This window comes from Mixophyes fleayi, chromosome 10 (assembly GCF_038048845.1).
Source record: "Mixophyes fleayi isolate aMixFle1 chromosome 10, aMixFle1.hap1, whole genome shotgun sequence".
NCBI classification, from domain to species: domain Eukaryota; kingdom Metazoa; phylum Chordata; class Amphibia; order Anura; family Limnodynastidae; genus Mixophyes; species Mixophyes fleayi.
The window spans coordinates 1,452,866-1,471,541 of record NC_134411.1 but is presented as its reverse complement, the minus strand read 5'-3'; the positions used below and the strand labels follow the sequence as shown (position 1 = coordinate 1,471,541).

The 18,676-nt window shown below is 40.7% G+C and overlaps 1 protein-coding gene across 6 annotated transcripts in view; it reads right to left on the bottom strand.

The window, feature by feature from the left end:
* Positions 1-5,252: 5,252 nt before the first annotated feature.
* Positions 5,253-18,676, bottom strand: part of SOX6 (SRY-box transcription factor 6) — a 307,461-nt gene continuing 294,037 nt past the window's right edge. For all 6 annotated transcript variants that reach the window (XM_075187593.1, XM_075187597.1, XM_075187595.1 and 3 more), the window contains 3 exons: positions 15,740-15,913; positions 12,717-12,933; positions 5,253-11,588 (listed from right to left, as the gene is read on the bottom strand). In XM_075187593.1, the coding sequence (XP_075043694.1) occupies positions 11,285-11,588; positions 12,717-12,933; positions 15,740-15,913 (695 nt within the window). In that variant the 3' untranslated portion in view covers positions 5,253-11,284. The remainder of the gene's footprint in view (positions 11,589-12,716; positions 12,934-15,739; positions 15,914-18,676) is intronic.

The window sequence follows — 18,676 nt, the reverse complement described above, 5'->3', positions numbered from 1 at the left end:
GGAACAGTGGAGGAAAAAAAGGAGAGAGGAACAGATGAGAAAAAAAAGTAGGAAAGAGGAAGAGTGGAGGAAAAAATAGTGGGAAAGAGGAACAGAGGAGGAAAAAAAGTGGGAAAGAGGAACAGTGGAGGAAAAAAAGGAGAGAGGAACAGAGGAGAAAAAAAGTTTTGGGGGCTATTGAATGTTGGGGTGAGTTTAGGGAGAATGAGGTCTATTTATTAAATGTGACTGAATTATTTAATGGCAGTGATGGTTGCAAGAAATAGGTACTGCTGGGGCTGTTTGCAGGAAGTTTATTTATTAAATGTGAATAGTATTATTTTAATGTTGGGGCTGGAGGAAGGCCTAATTATTAATTGTGGGTGCTATTGATTTAACGCCGGGGCTGGCTGTAATTTTCTAAATGTAGCCATTTTTTTTTCAAAATAGGTCCTTCAACATTCCTGGATCCGGACAAGCCACAACTAAAGAAACCAGCAGCCACAGGTGGAGAAAGTGAGAAGAACAGGTAGGAGAGAGCAGCACAGTGTGTGAAATGTTGTGATTCTAGTAGGGACAATACCAATTTTTGGTGAATGTTGTGCCCAATGTAAGGTGTAGGCCAAGACTGAACTGTTTGTGTACACACTGCATTGTTTGTATACTACACTGTGGTGGTAGATGTCCTGAAAGTCAGGAGTGCTTGAACATATGTGACGCTCCGGCGAATTGAGAGCCTAGTGGTTTTTATGTTAGCCACGCCCCAATGGCACGTTTGCCACGCCCCCAAATGCATGACCACACCTCCCAAAATTTTTGCACCGCCGTTTGGCTAGCCACGCCCCTGAATGTATGATCATACACCAAAATTGTTTTGCGCCGCCGTAAGGCGGCGCAAAAAAATTTTGGGGCTTACTTGAATATGAGGGGGGCCCCATGAATTTGTTGTACCCGGGCCCTGAATTCTTCTTGGCAGCCCTGGATATAATGTTGTTATACTAAGTGCTGCCGCAATGTTTATAGAGAGAATAACATAGAGCGACCTCTCTCTGACCAATCGTACATTACTTATTAAACACCGACCAGTCTGTACTAACATTGTGGCAGTTAAGTAAAACACAGAACTTACAGCAACATCATAATCCTGCAATATATACGTTGGGATCTGTGTTTCCTGGAAAATGTTCAGTATTCTGTGAGGTCAGAAAACTGCTTCATCCATATTCGTTTTGTTTCTTATCCCACAATTTATATACATAATATGTGATGTGATTACAGATGAAACTGATTTTCTTTCACTACTGATATAGAAATTTGTATCCTGATTAGATCAATAAAACAATATAATATTGATAATATTGGAGCTAGGATGTGATCTTTATACTGAACATTGGTTGAAAAATGTTTGTCTTTTTATGTTAATTGGACATTGATACAAAAGAGAGAGTTGAAAATTAAAATGAAAAGATGAGAGGTAAAAATAAATTGTATGTGCGGCATAAATCCCAATAGTCCTGATTTTTTTTTTCTTACAAGACATTCCTGATTATTGGAAGTGACATGAGCTGTCACAATAAAGGTGTGGTTTCATGGATGAGAGGAGTGGTCAGGAGGATCGGCCCGTGGTCTAATTTGTCCTGGGAACGTTGGGAGAATTATAGAACAGTTTGGCTGTAACATGACCCTGGAGCTCTCCGTCTGGGAGTTTGGAACCACCTGTCCTTCACTAATGACCCCCGAAATGTCTATCTGGCTTCTACAAGAGCCTCCAATTGTGTTATATCCAGAAGTTTGTGCATCTTTTATAGCATTGGACATTTCAGGGACGGTATAATGAGGTCACGGTCTCCAGCACCAACACATGGAAGCAGAAAGTGAGGAAAACACTGAACTTTTTGTTGGCGCGGTGCAGACTTTCATAGGCCTCACAAGTGGATCTTGGTCCAACAAAAGGCTGCACATTATTATAGTGGAGAATAATCCAACGACATTATTAGAACATCTGAGGTTACAGTTTCATTCATCACCTATAGATTCATCTATGGTGGACAGAGACCAGGTCAATCCCCCGAGTTCACCCTGACGTTAGACAGAGGAGCTGCGGGGACAGAACTCTGGTCAGGAGGCCGCTTGTTCCCACCACCAAGGGCTGGACAAGTACTGAGCAGAAAGTACAAAGAAAGGAAACCGCTAAGAGGGGATCTGTTTATTTCTAGGCTGTGACTTCCACACAGAAGAGAGTAATATACACAGCACAGAGGTATTTCTACCCCCAACTTCCAACACTCTTCCATTTGGACTTTATCCACTCTACAGAAACTGCACTCACTAAAGTAGCCAATGACGACATCCTTCCAGATCTCTCTTCAACATCCAATACTAGTGAATACCCCCAGCTCCTCCAAACAATCCTGGTGTCCACAATGCTGCCTTCTCCTGGTGCCCTGGAGGTCCACCCTGGGGCCACTACTAGGGTCTTCCTACAATCTCCAATATCTCTTGTATTCTGATGAGACCCAGATCTATCTATCTCGTTCCTGATCTCACTCTGTATGACTAATCTGCTCATGGAAGTTTTCAAGCCATTTACTACCCCAAGGATCTGTACTTGGACCAGCGGTTTTTAATATCTTTATTAGTGACATTGCAAATGGTATTGAAGGGAAAGTGTGCCCTATATGCAGATGACACACAGATATACAACAGGGTAGACACACCAGGAGGGGTAAAACAAATCATTGATGATCTAATTAGACTAGAGGAATGGTCAAGAGAGCGTCAACTACAGTTTAATGCCAAAAAATGCAAAATCATGCACTTATCAGGCCCTATCTCCAGAAGGATATAAATACATTATAAATACATTATAGACTGTACAAATAAGGGCAACTAAAATGGTGCATGGCCTACAGCACAAAACTTACCCGGAAAGACTAAAAGATCTTAATATTTATAGTTTGGAGCAGAGAAGGGAACGGGGGTACATGATAGAAACTTTCATATATATCCAGGGTTATAACAAGGTGCAGGAGGGAAACATTCTACAAAGGAAGAGAAGTATTAGAACACGAGGACATGTACTGACACTGGGGGGGGGGGGGGAAGGTGGTTCAGAGGGAATGTGAGGAAAAACTACTTCGCAGAGAGGGTAGTGGATAAGTGGAATAGCTTCCATCAGAGGTGGTAGAGGATAATACAGTAGAGCAGATTAAACATGCTTGGGATAGACATAAGGATATCCCTACAAAGATTAAAGGATCAAATAGGGTTTGAGGTTACCATAGGTTAAACAATGTGCAGACTAGATGGGCCAAGTGGTTCTTATCTGCTGTCTAGTTCTATGTTTCTATGGCAATCAGCTGGTTAGTGCTCCTCAAGGTCAGGGTTCCAATCTGATGGGAAGTTATAGTTAAATTCTAGTTTTTTCCGTTATTTTGGTCAGTTAAGATCTGGGGTCTGCACTGAACACTCTGCTGATCTCATAATAACATTGTGTTGTATCATAATCCTGGTGTCTGTCAAGATATCAAAGTACCCCATATACTAACACATCGGTTCACGGTGCTGTTTGGTATCCCCCAATCCCAGAGCCCCAGTCATTAATTGTATGTCCGGAGTCGGGAGAGAAGGGTGAACAAGATGTTTACGGTAGATATGTTATCTCCAGTATTCATACATTTATCATTATAATCTGTGAGTTATTGAGCCTGTAGGACACACTCTCGGTCACAACAACCATCAGTCACAAAAACCATCGACCAGTCTATAAAGAATCTCCCGGATGAGCCCCCAACTATTTCCAGCATTACTACTGCCCTCAAATGTCTATTATTAAACTTCCAAATGTTATCAATAAACTAAAAATAAATTAGTTTTGTGCTGAAAAACCAAACATATAATTTCTCATAGTACAATATATACAAAGATGTATAGGGTGGAACTGGCCACATTACCAGAGATCAGGCTGCTGTGCCGGAGCTGGGCAGGCGGTGGAGCCTGGGCACTGTATAGATCAGGATAGATGATGACAGGACTAAGATTGGTGGGGGTTCCAGTGCTAGTAACTTATGGGGGCCATTTCCACTAAAACATGCTTTATGGTGTTTGTTTGACCGGAGCATGCCTGGCATATGTGCCCATCCAAGTCAGGTACCCTGCACGGACTGGCTGCCATAAATGCTGAGCAGCGGGCACATATGACTTTCTGTGCACCCACAGTATGAGGAGGAGGCAGCTGCCGTATGGTGGGGCTACGACTATTATGTTTGTGGAGGTCCCGGTTGCTGATGATGAAGGTACAGAGTTAAATAGTGGCCCATTAACCAGTATATCATCCGGCCTAGCTGTCCAGCATATTCCATAGCTGATTGTCCATGTATTGCCTCAAGCTGACCAGCATATTACACCACCCAGTCACCCAGAATATTAAATACTAAACACTGCAGTGACTGTGATTTTGCCCAGGTATCGGCATCGCTTCCTTGTCACTCGACTTCTCTTAAACAGTACAACAATGTGAAACAGAATCTACCATTACTGAATGTACTGAGGATCTCCGGGACCAGAGATATAAATAAGATGGTCTGTTCTTCATCATGAAGTGACTACAGGTGCCCCCCCCGCCTTGTACTGATATGGGGGGGGGACAACTGTAGTCGGCTGCTCTGCTTTATTACTACAACACGGTACGGTGTATTCTCAGGGACCTCAACAACCAGACTTTGTGCACAATATCTTCTCATCAACCAATGTATTCAGCACAGGAAACATTGCTCAGGGGCAGAGTATTGTTGGGTGGGTGCGGGTCATCATGGGGGTTACTGGTTATGCTGCCCACAAAGCAGGGACATCTATTAAGGCTCTTCTATAGAGCGATTGGTATCCTAGGCCGTTTATTTCTTTGGTGAATTACAAAAAGGGCTAAAGTGTCCTAAGGTTCTAAAACTAGACCCTGTGTGTATAGCGGGTAACATTTTCTCAAAAAATACCAAACCAACATAAATGAGACAGTGATCTGATAAACATTACCAGCAATTAAAAAATAAGCACTGAAAATGTCACAGCGTAAACACCATATTAAAGCAGGATATAAGTGCTGAGCGTAATACGTTTTTACGGCTCCTAAACCCGTTGTTGGGGAATTGTGCGGAGAGTAACGACCAATGTTTCTGTTGACTCATTAAGTGGATTATTCAGAGTTCATTTTTCCCCCTGTTTTCCACATTTTCTCAGTTACGTTTGCAAAGCACAAAAAAGCTACACAAACACAAGTGTCGTAAAACAAAATGTATCTTTAATTGGTGAGTGTTGACAGCAGTACAAAAGAGGGAGTGATGGTGATTAGGGCGGAGAGGACAGTCTTGAGGTAAATTAGCATAAATAGGTCATTTTACAGCCACTCCCTTACGGGACCATGGTTAGTTTCTCCTAACATTGCATGTTAAACATATTACAGTAACCCCCACGCACCGTTCTGGCGCACGGAGCACAACTTATTTTCTCTACAGTCCTTTTCCGAGTGATGGAGAACAAAGTCGTTTACCTCACGTCAATACTGCACAAGAGGAAGTGGATAAATCTATTAATCAAAGAAGCAAAAGCTCGGATTATATTTCTGATCGGATTTATTGACCAATTACCCTTTACAGGTATTCGTCTTGTATCAAGAGGAGACTGTGAGAAACAAGTGAACGTCAAACTCTTTAAGTTCAGTTAAAAACTTTACACCGGACTGTACAAGATTCTTTTTTTTTTTTTTTTTTTGATAAACTATTTACATTTTCAGACTTTTAAAACATATTCAAAGCAGCAATAGACACTAGTTTTTTGTTTATCTCTTCTTTTTCTTTTTTTTTTTCCTCTAAAAGCCCAAATAATTATACGCCTGGCCCAGGTGGTCTCCAGTATCTTACAAGAGTTAGAAAAAAAACCAACTGTCGGCTTTAAATTGCTGGCGGGTATCGAAATAGCAGCTCGGACAATCTGCGAGCTGACGCCGCCAAATCTCTGGAGACACCAACATTGGGGCTCCCGAAACATAACTCTACGCTTCCAAACAGCAGCGATTGTAGCATGTCAGTCCAGCATGTCAGTGAATTGTGCTGATTAAATTAACATAGTTACAACCTCACAATATACATCACAAACAAATTACAATGTCATGTTGGGGAGAGGGGTACATTGAGGGTGCATAGTAACAGCTACAAGCGTTTCTTAATAATTGTATATGACAATACAATAATGTAAAACAGAGGTGCTAAGCATTTTTTTATTCTTTATTTTGCTAAAAATTGGCAGCGGATACAATGTAGAAAAGATTGCTTTTTTTTTTTTTAACTTAACAAAAGAAAAAAGCATAAACACAAATGACAAACACACAACGCACACATGCCGGTCTGCAATGTGCAGCATACAGACAGTTCATATTTGCACCTATCCCATTTTGTCTGAGCACCTGGAACTGGCCCCTCAGCAGAGCTTAAATTAAAAATCGAGTCCTGTCGCAAAGTTTCTTTGCTTCTCCCATATACTAAACTTACTATATAGAATAGTTTCTGCGTTTGGCACGCAATTTTAAAAAATGTGTCTACATCAATTAAAACATTGTGTACGTCAAAGAGATGAGCAGTCAAACTAGACATAATCTGTCTATAAAATGTTACATGTGGGATACTATCAAAAAATGTTCTACAGCTTAGTATAAAATAAAACATAAATCACTTTACAAGACAAAGAACCGGGAGACAAAAAAAAAAAGGTAGGGATTGAAATGAAATGTAACAAGTGCTTTTGTAAACGGAGGTCACCCGTATTCTTTGACTTTTCCTAAAGAATATTTACAGCCGCAGGGTGCGGATTCTCGTGACCTCAAACTTTATTTCACATTCTAATCAAAATTTTTAACCTTTCAACGTTGGAGGCTACAAAGCACAATCAGATGTGAAATGCGTTGGGCCCGGCCAGCATTGAAGCAGTTGAAAAACGAACCCGTCACTGTTAGAATCAGGTAAATTAACCAACAGTAAGACACGTAGATGAAAGAGCGTTTCTACTAGCCTAGTGACATGTTCGGGATTAAGTGCTGATAAGCGTACGTTACTTTGTAATATAGTGTGAATCAATGAGAGCATTGTATTAATACCATCTACAACATGACGAAAATACTCCATTAGTGAGGACGTATGACATGGAACAGGTTTGTACACTCTCATTATGTCACTATTTCCACATTCTGGTTTTGGGGTTAAATAAAAGACATGAATTGATAATTCTCCTGGACAAATTAGTAAAATATCATTTCTGCCATGTGAAAGACGTCTCCCACATTCTGAAACTACGTTTATGTTTTACTACCAAAGAGTAAACTTAGCACCTATAGAGGTAAAGAGTTCTCAGTGGTTATTACGTAGTGAAATCACTTTCTCCGTAGTAAATCTGACAATGTGGCTAAACTTTCAGCCCCCCTAAAAATTCCCTGCGCAGTTTCAGAACTAGGATGTCTGCAATCACAGAAATATGTTACTATCTTATTATCTCTTGTGTGGCAGAAATGATGAACATTTTCTGTTCTTCGTCCAGGCCTATTATATCTTTGTATGAAAAACCGCTGCAAAACCCATCATTGCAACCCTTCCAATCACCTCTGTCCGCTGTCAGAATTGTTAGTAATTTAATAAACAACACAATATTTACGGTGGGAAATCAGCACAATGATATGCCCTGATGCCTTTGCATTAAAAGCGCTCACAGACGAGATTCTGACATCACCTTATTCCCCCCATTCTATAGAGTTCTAAGGGGCTTGATATATTAAACCAAAGACACACATCAAAAATGTTACACTTCTCTCTATGAATTCCAAAAGTATTTGTATTTTAATCTGTATGAAAGTACCAAATTCTGATGTTTTCTAAAGTGCAACTCTCATTAGGCAGCTGAAGGAACTCCGTTAATCGTACACATATATCATTTAAATAAGCGCTAAAGTAAATATGTGTTAACCTGCCTTAAATGTACTATATATCTATACGGTCTGTGCCTATATTTACACACGTACCCACGAGTTTAGTGCTAGGACAGACCTTACGTCTCTCTGGCTGTAAATGAAATATGTATTACGTACCATTGTTTAATAATACAAATATTAGCTAAAATAGTCCTAGGACTCTCTTCCTCAATATGATTTATCCGGTTACATGTACACACCCAGATTCCTTTCAAGTTTAAATCTCCTGCACAATTAAATATAACAAACAAAAATATCCCATTTTCTGAGGTTTATTTACAAGAAAAGAGATAGTGAAACGTTCGCGTTTCCCTTTTTATGCCAAATATCTTGTACCGTAACACAAAGACGCGTCTTCAAAAGTAAAGAATATTAAACAGATTGATTTGGATATAAAAAAAAAAATTGTTAAGTGTTAAATCTCCGTTGAATTCATTCATTGAGAACGAAACTGAGAAATGTGTAATAGGAATTGGTACTTATCAAGGGGATAATTCACCCCATAAATAGTACAGAATTGGGTCAATATAATCCCAAATTATCAGACAGGGCTCCGGTGATGGCCGCCCTGATACAACAGGATGTGTATTATGGGGGAGGTCACCAGCTGTCGGCTCTTGGTGTCAAAGGAAAATAGCTCTAACTTGTAGATTTAAGATCCAGGTATTTCCCCTTACAATACATTTACACACAGTACAAGCGCAAGGGGCCCTGGGAACTGGATTACAGAGACACCCAATATGATGATGAAGAGATATCATCTAAAATGCCAATTACGCATTGGGCGGAGCCAACAGGACCAAAGGTACACGGTAGAGTTACCACGGTACAATACTGAATTACCATTGTATCCTTTTATCAGCGTGATCCTACGTCTTTCCCCTATATCGAATTATTTACACTTGGTAGCAGAGAACGCCTGCGGGCATATTACTGCCCGACCTACAAATCCTCTTTATGAAACTGGGGTTCAGTAACTTTTAAAGTTTAGATGGAACAACATAAACTAAATGGAGCCTTAAGTAAATATATAATATATTGTATACTAAGTATACATGAAAAATAATATTTATGCCCTGTTATATGTACAGAATATAATTAAAAAAACAAACAAACCTCTGAGATGGAAGTTGAATTATTATTATGAATTGAATGATTGTCAGTAATTTATATTATTTTAAGCCAATAAATAAATAAAAAGAAAATCAATGTAATACTTTTCCAAAATCCGTTTTGTTTGTTCTCTATTTTCCTGTAAACGCTGCGTACGGGTTATCTGGTGATTTCCGGGTCTGTCACACAAAGCGCATTTTGCATAAATAAATGAAATAACATAGAATAAAGTGACTCCGATGCTGCAACTGTGAGTCGAGCCCACAAGAGTCTAAATGACGTTTGTTCATGAAGTTTTCATACAACAGTTTCACATTAGTCAGAAGTGACAACAAAATACCATTTATATCCAGTGCTTATAACACTTCGGGACAAGCAATCTGAGAGGGGGGTTTCTATACTACAAAGTCACCTTTCAGACTTTCAGATCAGCCGTTTTGTTCTCTGCAGCTCGCGCAGTGCGTGATGTCTGTTTTTTATTTTGCTATGGTCATAAAAAAAAAATCAAGTTACTCTGAATGTTGCGTAAAAACAATTATGTGACGTCAAAAACTGTCACCTCAATATTCTGCAATACCTAGAAAACACTATGAATTGTTTTACTGTAGACAACTGAAATGAAAAATGAATCCAGTTACAAGATCGGTGCGGCAGAAAGCTCCGCTACTTATAATATATCTCATATTATGCAGTATTATAATTGTCTCTGGACAACGGCCATTGTTAGCGGTTCAGGATAAAAGTGTATGTTTGTGACAATGATTGAACAGCTTTATACTTCTCATATCACTGGTCACTTATGGCGATAATTATTGGGTTTACGGATATTATATAATGGGATAGTTTCCTCTGTCACATACATGCTTGTGTCCTTCTACATAATATATACTGGGAGACTGAGGTTAAGACCACCAACCTTCTATGTTTGTTAATTCCCAGTAATTTGCTTAGTAAAGTTTTCCAGATTTGCTAATTCTAATGCCGAGCAAACTGTTTTAGCCAAATTTACCAACCAATGAGCCGATGAATTGGTCCAATCAGCTGTGAGCTTGGATTGTGATCAGAACGCTTGTAGTGTTATATTCTGACATTCCATGGGCGAAATACTGATTCCCATTCATTTCTATATATTATGCACAAAGACAATGGATTTATTTCTGGAGTAGCCGGATTAGGCACCAGACCAGCCCGCAGAGTATATAACGTAAGGATCCTGATCTCTCGGACTCTTTCTGTTGCTGATAATGGGGATTGTGTTCCAACAACAGCTCAATGGCCTCAATTAGACTTTAAGAAAATATACGATGAGATGAGATCCCCAATGTCTAAATCTGACGCCCTCCTGGCATCACCCAACAGAAGCTTTAGACACCTCCTGTGTCTCGTGTCAGTAAGATGCCCTTACTGACGCCTCTGTCCTATCAGCCAGATTAGCGCTGAGAGCGCTATCGTAGGGTTGTGTTTGGACCCTAAGCATTCTGGAATGAATATTATCAAATTAAGAGTGTTTGTGTTAAGACTGAATGCAAGGGAGGGAAATCCGGCACAATATGGCAAATTGGACGCGGCGCTGATTTATGGCAATATAATTAGGCAACAAACCCCACACGCACATCAGCAACGGCGACCACGATTAGCTTCATCACACAAACCTCAGCGGACACCTTGTCTAACATTTCAAGAGATTTTCTAAGACTTTAAAAGAGGATTTTTTTTCCTTGAGACATCAGCTGCCGAGACGTAAGAATTCAGAAATATTTGGCACACCAAAACACAGAAAGCGGTGAGAGAGATTCCGCGGAGAGTTCTGGATCTACAATATGTAAAATTCTATCTCCTAAAATAATTCAGCATAAAAACACATTCACAACCTGTTGGCTGGTACATACCTGAGTGAGAATGTTTATACCCCATCTACAAACTAATCAGCATCCAGAAGGAGAACACACTATATGTGAGACAGCTAATGGGTTCTCTACAGTTCAAGTCCTGATGTCAGATTTTACACATGTTCACTTAAAATCAAATAAAAAATAAAGTTCAAGAAAAACTGGGGGAAGTCATTCTGTGTCACACATGAAATATTTAAGACCATTCTGCTGATGGGACATACGCATGCAGGCTCTTCAAGAACTCCAAAGTCAAGAGCGTATTTTCCTCAGTTTCCTCCAATGTATGTAAATGTTTCTAATTGGCACCGACAGCCTCATTGGCTTCATTATCGCTGCTATAGTCTGATTTGGGCTCCTCATCGTACTCGTCGTACATCTCCATTTCATCCTCACCGTTCATCAGGTCGTTCCCGCCGAGGCTCCCACTGTCCAGTTTCATGGCGTAGGTGGTCTGTATGACGGGTATGCTGGGCTCTGGGCTGGCGGAAGTGCTGGAGCAATCTGACGTCATATGCGGAGACGGCGTTGTGGTGGTCATACTTATAGCACCTGGGTACACCACCCCTGTCGCTGTGCTAATTGGGATCTGAGGTTGTTGCCTGAAACGAAAGAGAAAACCGTAAAAACACAACACGCACAACGTCCGAAATGCTGGTCCTAGTCAATAATATGTCACTGAAAAATCAAAAATTTTAAGTAAAAAAGATAGTGAGTAAAAGTCGGCTGGGTGGGTGCTGGGGGCAGGAATAATCATGGAAATTATAGCAGCAATCCTATGAAAAATTAGATAAATCACTGAGGTAGAATGTTGGTATTTACTATTTTCCCTGGTTTTTTTTCAGGCTGCTATTAATGAGTTAGGTTTCTGGACTACCATGGCAACCACAGACACATAGCACATGATCCTATGATCCTGTGAGCAGAGAGGCTCTGGAAGGTCCCTCTGAGCTCTGTCTGCACTGTGACATGCTCCTCCTCCCCCTTCTGCCATCACATGACCTTCTGAGAGCTGTGTAGCGGGCTGACTGTGCCTGGCAGCCATTTTTGTTTGCCAACCAGAGAGCTTTTGAGAAGGAGATAATGATTTGTACGGACGATGGCTAAGAAAAATCAGGTGAATTCTTAAAAAGGTACTTACTTTGCCATTTATAGAAAAATAAAATACATCCTCTATGTGGGATAGCTGTTTTAAATGCAGGGAGGTGAATGAAAGACATAAGTAATCTCCCTGCAGTCTGCTAAACAAATGATAAATTATTTACAAGAAAAACAAAAATTCTTCTAAATGTCTATTTAAATAAGACCCGTTAGGACCGTTATGTAGAATAAAGATTTTTTTTTAGCTGTTACGTTTCATTTGTATAAACATTTTATTTTCAGAATTTCCTAGTTATATTTGTAGCCTTGGTCTGGATGCGGTGATACATTAACTCCTTCAGGACATATTATCGCCTGTTCTCTGCTCCTTTAGGACATATTATCGCCTGTTCTCTGCTACTCATCAACTTTCTGTGTGAAATATTTATTATACTGGACAAAGAATTTGCACATAGATCGGTTAATAAATATTATATTATGCTACTTGGTAACAATGTAGAAATCTATTATTCTTCATGTTTTTATGGATTTTACATCTAAAAAGGACAAACATTTGGAAAAGTTCTCTGATAAAGGATGACATTGTGTGTATATATATATATATATATATATATGTTATATATCCTCACCCCACGGTGAAAAACTGCCGCATCTCCTGCCGCCGGGATCTCATCAGCTGTTTGTATTCCCCGATGCGCAGCTTCTTCCCGTCCACGATGCATGTGCGTTTGGGTCGGGGTTTATACTTGTAGTTGGGGTACTTCTCTAGGTGGATCTTGCTGAGTCGAGCTTGTTCTTCATAGTACGGTTGTTTCTCTTGGTTGGACATCGACTTCCAGCGAGAACCTACAGTCACAATATTTGCAGATGTCAATAGCAGAATCTTAAAAAGTCAAAAGCACAAATCGACTTAAACCACAAATCTCTGAAACACAGAATATAATCAGCAACGACAGAGACAAGCCCCCAATATCCCTGTAATCGTGAAAAGATGAAGGATATTACATCATTAGAATATCTTCCCCCCCTGCTATGTTGAATTGCTAATGAAACAGATAAAACACAACTTCATTTGCCACTAAATACTTTCATTAAGCCTCTTTGTCTTACAGCTGAATGTTGATGAGCCCAAGGCTACCCCAGAAATGACTTTATATGATATAAAGACCAGGTTCCCATCTCCGTGCCGTCACTCTCAGCCTTGAGCTGCTCTCACAATTCATAGCCCTTATAAAGCTATCCTGAATAGACGCCGACAGCAGAAGCCTTATGCCGCAGGACGGAACACAATTGTAATATTGACAGGGATTCAATGAAACAAGGTCTAGTAATTAATTAGACAGTTTCTAGCTCAGAATTCATATACAATTCGTACAGAATTATATTTTCATTGTCCCCAAAAAATAAACTCGGTGACTGTTGTGTTACTATGACATGAAAACAGATAGTACAATCAAATTGATGCAACATCCACACGACCTCCAGGCGTGTTCTTCCATGTTACATGGGCATCAATGATCGCGGAGTCTCGTGTTGCTATTCGCCGGTAGGAAGGGAATTAGCTGCCAATCTCTGGAATAAGGTTTTCCAGGCAGGACAATTTCACTCACTATCCGGGGTCACCGCACTTGGCGTCCGAACCAGCAGTCGCACAAAATGAAGAAATTGCTATTTTAAGCATTAAATGTCTACATTTTGCATATATAACACTCAATTAAAATAACTTTGGCAGATTTTGGCAAAAACACTAATCCTTTCATTACACGCATATTACTCCGCGCTGTCTAAATATATTAAATGTTATGAATTTAACAAAGTGACTTATATTTAAAAACATGCCAGAAATTCAGCCCAGCCCTGGCAGCGCGGTCCAATGCAGCTGCACACGCGTGGGAGCGCTACACGGACAGCAGACGTTTGTTTACTTTCTTTTATTGGTAACCAGTTTCCTAAATACTTGAGGACAGGAAATTGTATTAGTCAGGCCGAGAGGAGATGAATGAACGCAGATTTACCAGTCTACATGCTCTGCTAATGCTAAAAACACTCTAGTCTATGCAAACATGCTAAGCACTTGTATGTAGAGATAGCCATTGCTTTATGTGTAATAAATGTGAGTGACAACACAACAACATTCTCTTTGTGCAATAATGTTGTTTATATCATTATGAGGGGATAATTCCCTTATTTGCCGGTGAACGTACTTAGTCCACTTTTACTTCTGTTACTTACAAAGTTTCAGGAGAAATACTTTATAATATATAACTGGCTGCGTCTCCCCCTCTTCTGACCTCTCTATCACTGTCGACAACTCCTCTATCTCCCCTGTCCCCCAACTTCGCTGCCTCGGTGTCATCCTCGACTCCTCTCTCTCCTTTGGCCCCCACATTCTCTCTCTTGCTAAATCCTGCCGCTTCCAGCTGCGTAACATCGCTCGCATCTGGCCCTTCCTCTCCCAACATGCCACTAAATGCCTTATTCACTCTCTGATCCTCTCCCGCTTGGACTACTGCAACCTCCTCCTTACTGGCCTCCCCCTCTCTCATCTCGCTCCCCTTCGATCTGTACTTAACGCAGCCGCTAGGCTCATCTTCCTTTCTCGCCGCTCCTCTTCTGTCTCCCCCCTCTACCAATCCCTTCACTGTCTCCCCTTCCCCTACAGAATCCTGTTCCAGCTCCTCACTCTTACATACAAGGCCCTTGCCAACTCCACTGCACCCTACATCTCCACCCTCCTCTCTATTCATGCTCCATCCCGCCCTCTCCGATCTGCCAATGACCGTCGCCTCTCTTCCCCCCTGTTCACCTCCTCCCACGCGCGTATCCAAGACTTCGCCCGCGCTGCCCCCCTCCACTGGAACAAGCTCCCTCCCTCCATCAGAACTTCCCCTAATCTGGCCAGTTTCAAACGGGCTTTAAAAACCCACCTTTTCCTTAAAGCCTTCCAGTCTCCCACTTAACTTCCTACCTTTTCTTCAGCCTCTTCCCCTTCATTCCCCTTCCCTTATCCTTATCCTCCGTTCCTCCATCTCTCCCCCGTGTCTCTCTGTCTGTCTACCTCACCCCTTAGATTGTACGCTCTTTTGAGCGGGGTCATCTCTCCTCCTGTCTTCACCACTTCTAACTCTGCTCTCCAGCTACCTAGCCCTCCTCCTCGAGGACCCTCTTCCCCCCCCGTCCCATCTCGCTCACTCCTCTCCCCTCTGGGGGTCTCCCTGTCATCCGTGCCCTTCCTCTTGGGCTCCGTCGTATGCGGGACCTTCCCCTCTCCCGCCCCTCTAGCTGTGCTTTGAGCTCACTGAGTTACTGTGCTCATTGTTTACTGTACTGTGCTGTCTCACCTTGTATTGTAATTTCGTTTGTCCCTAGTGGTGTCCTATAAATAAAAATAAATAATAATAATAATACCATCTATTTATAAATGTGTCCTAGCAACAGATCCCGCCCACTACGGCGCAGGTCTGTAGACACAGTCATACTGATCAGTTATGGGTAAGAAAGGCAGATGCATCGCACTGGTTGTCAGGAACTTCTATTTTTCATCAGTGGTTAAATTAGGATCAATGATCATCTTAATCTGATCATTACAATATAATCCACAGGCGACATATGAATCATTAATGAGAGAGATGCTCTGAGATTGTCCACTCACCCAGGATTTTGCTAATGTTAGAATTGTGCATGTCCGGAAACGCCTGAAGGATTTTCCTTCGCTCGTCTTTTGCCCAAACCATGAAAGCGTTCATTGGTCGCTTGATGTGCGGTTCACTGTTACTCCGTCCTCGTGCGTCTCTGTAAACTCTGGCTTCTACCACTGTGGTACCTCCTGTGGGGGGAGAAGACATTCTCTTTATATCCTCATCGTTATGTAACACAACAAACCTTATTTTTGCTTGTAAATGGCGACAGAGGACGATCAGAAAGGAAAAACTTTCACATATAGAACTTAGACAACTGACACATTTGTAGTTTATTCTCTCACCCTAACGAGATCATTTTTCTTTGTCTGCACTTTAATTCTGAGTGCACTGAGTGCTGCTCTGCGGCCCCAGCATATAAAGGTAGACGCTGGGACATCACTGCAGTAATACCCCACAAACACATACATTATCCATGCAGCGAAACAGCGTCCGCTTAACTGTGACATCCCCAGACGGGCGCCGTGACTGACGTACACCCACAACAGGTCTCTGAAATTGACAGTATGGACTAAACTTACTAATATTACAATACTCAGCCTTTATACAGCGAGTCCGATTATAAAACACCGGGAATATGACGGTGATACAAGAACAGACCCGGGGCAGCTGTCTAACGCTTGGTAAAGAAAGAACATTGTTATCTGCTGGTTACATTCATACGTGAATCAAAAATACACAGATAAGTTACTTTTACTTTGTTACAGTTATTGTATATAACCTTCTAGATCTAGGGAAGGGGGGAGCAGTTTCCGGGGGCTACACTAGATGACGATTGGCTACAAACCACAACCCCATCTTGTGTGGAAGACAATTAAGTTGTGAAATCCCCGATAATATTTGATCAGATATTTTTAACTATTTACTGAAAAAAAAATAAAAAAAAATAACAACAGCATTTATAAAATATCAGGATAGTGACGGTAACCTCCACGCCCCCAACACACAATAAAGACACCCCCTAAAAATGATTCATAATATTACAATGTCTGTGAATGTATCTTCTTTTGTTCTCAGTTAGATACAAAACAAACACTGCAAATAGAGAGCATGGACAACGGGGAAGCACCCATCTGTGGCCCCTATAAATATAGTTTGCTCAGGGGCCACTATTGAGTGTTGTTGAGGTCATAATTATTCTGCCCCCCCTTCATGAAATAACCCCCCTCCCCCCAAACTCTCTCACATTCATGATTTAAATACAACCAGTAGATGGACGTCAGCAGCCGTCTTTTTATTGCATGATTGATGGGGGTTTAATTGCCCGTTAGCGGCTTATCAATTTACATTTTACTGTCCCAGCCTGAATAACGTTTAGATTTTTTTGCAGATTTCTCTGGTTCTCTCAGTGACTCGCTGCCATATGTGAGTGAGCGAGGAAATTCTACTAACCCCGCTTGTGGTATTGGCTGATGTCTTTCATCTAATGACTGCGGTGGGCTGATGCATGGGGCTCGTGGCTTTATACAAGGAAACCCAGCTCCCGTCTAGCTTATATTTTCCTTACTCCAGCGTCTGACTTCCAGGATAAGTTTACTTTTTAGTAAATTGCATAGACTTTGGGTATCCAAAATGAGTTATATTCATCGTTTCATCAAGATATAAAGAAAGAAAAAATAACTGGGCTTATTTTCAGCAGAAAAATGTCAATGTCCTATTTTTATATTCGATTGGAAAGAATTCCAGCGGCTTTTAAAAATAGTTGTGAAGACTTGTTGAGGTTTCGCCCATCAGGATAGTGACATCTTTGTCTTTGCATTTTTCCTTTCATGCGCTACGTAAAACACAAACTGCCCATAGCAACTATAAATATTTAGACGCTGCAAGAATTGACAATCAGGAACATTCTTTTCTGCACCGTAAAAATGCTAAATCATTAATATGGAAAATTATTATGAAGCATATATTATATCTAACTGCATAACACATCCCAGGCGAGCTCAGAAATAAACCTCAATGTCATTGTACAGCTGCCATAATAAAGTATATTAAATGTCATTTTCTGGATGAACATGGTCATAGAGGAAAATATGGGCGATAGGGTGTCTAGAATCCTTGTTTCGATCTGTCTAATTCAACATAAAGTTGCCGAAACATCCGGTAATTTAACTTATTCAATTTATGATAGAAATCCCTCTCGGTTCACGATAAATAATTATATATATATATACACGCGCACACCAATAGAAGGTTGCCTCTAGAGGTGCAACTGGGTTCAATGGCCGTGAACATATTCAATTCATTGGTTAATAGAACCAATTATGGTTTGGAATTTGGGGCTTGCTTGCGTTAAAATTTGTGTTTTAAAATATTGTAAGTGCTGTTTAAATAATAAAGTGTTTTTATGAATGTCTTAATTTGAATTGTCACGACTGTGTTCTAATTTCTCCTTTAAAACCATTAAGTTTGAACACCCACAGGTGTGAGACGGACTGAACATAGCCAAACCCGTTCGACTTTTGAATTTAGCTAAATTTTTTTAAGTGAACTAAAATTTGAGACATCCCAGTGAATTTTCAAATATTTTTTATTGATTCAAGGAACCGGTTCTAGAAACCTTACGGGGGCGGTTTGACTGTGTTTATTGATGACATCATGATTGCAGAGAGAATGACTTTGCAGAGTAATCACTCTCAGTCATCAGTATACCCTCATTATACTCAGCAAAAGCAAATAAGCAATGTGTAATTGTCACTCGCTCTGAGACTCCACAAATCACAACCTTTCTATCTGACTGTCCTCCTTACTGTGTGGAATGAGTGAGTCTTACAAATGGAGGTGACTCCACTGTGACGCGGTGTTAATTGTACGGAATAATCTATCTTATAACATGAATATGAAATATTGACAGTAGTTAAATGTTACTCAGCTCTGACAACAATTTAGTACAG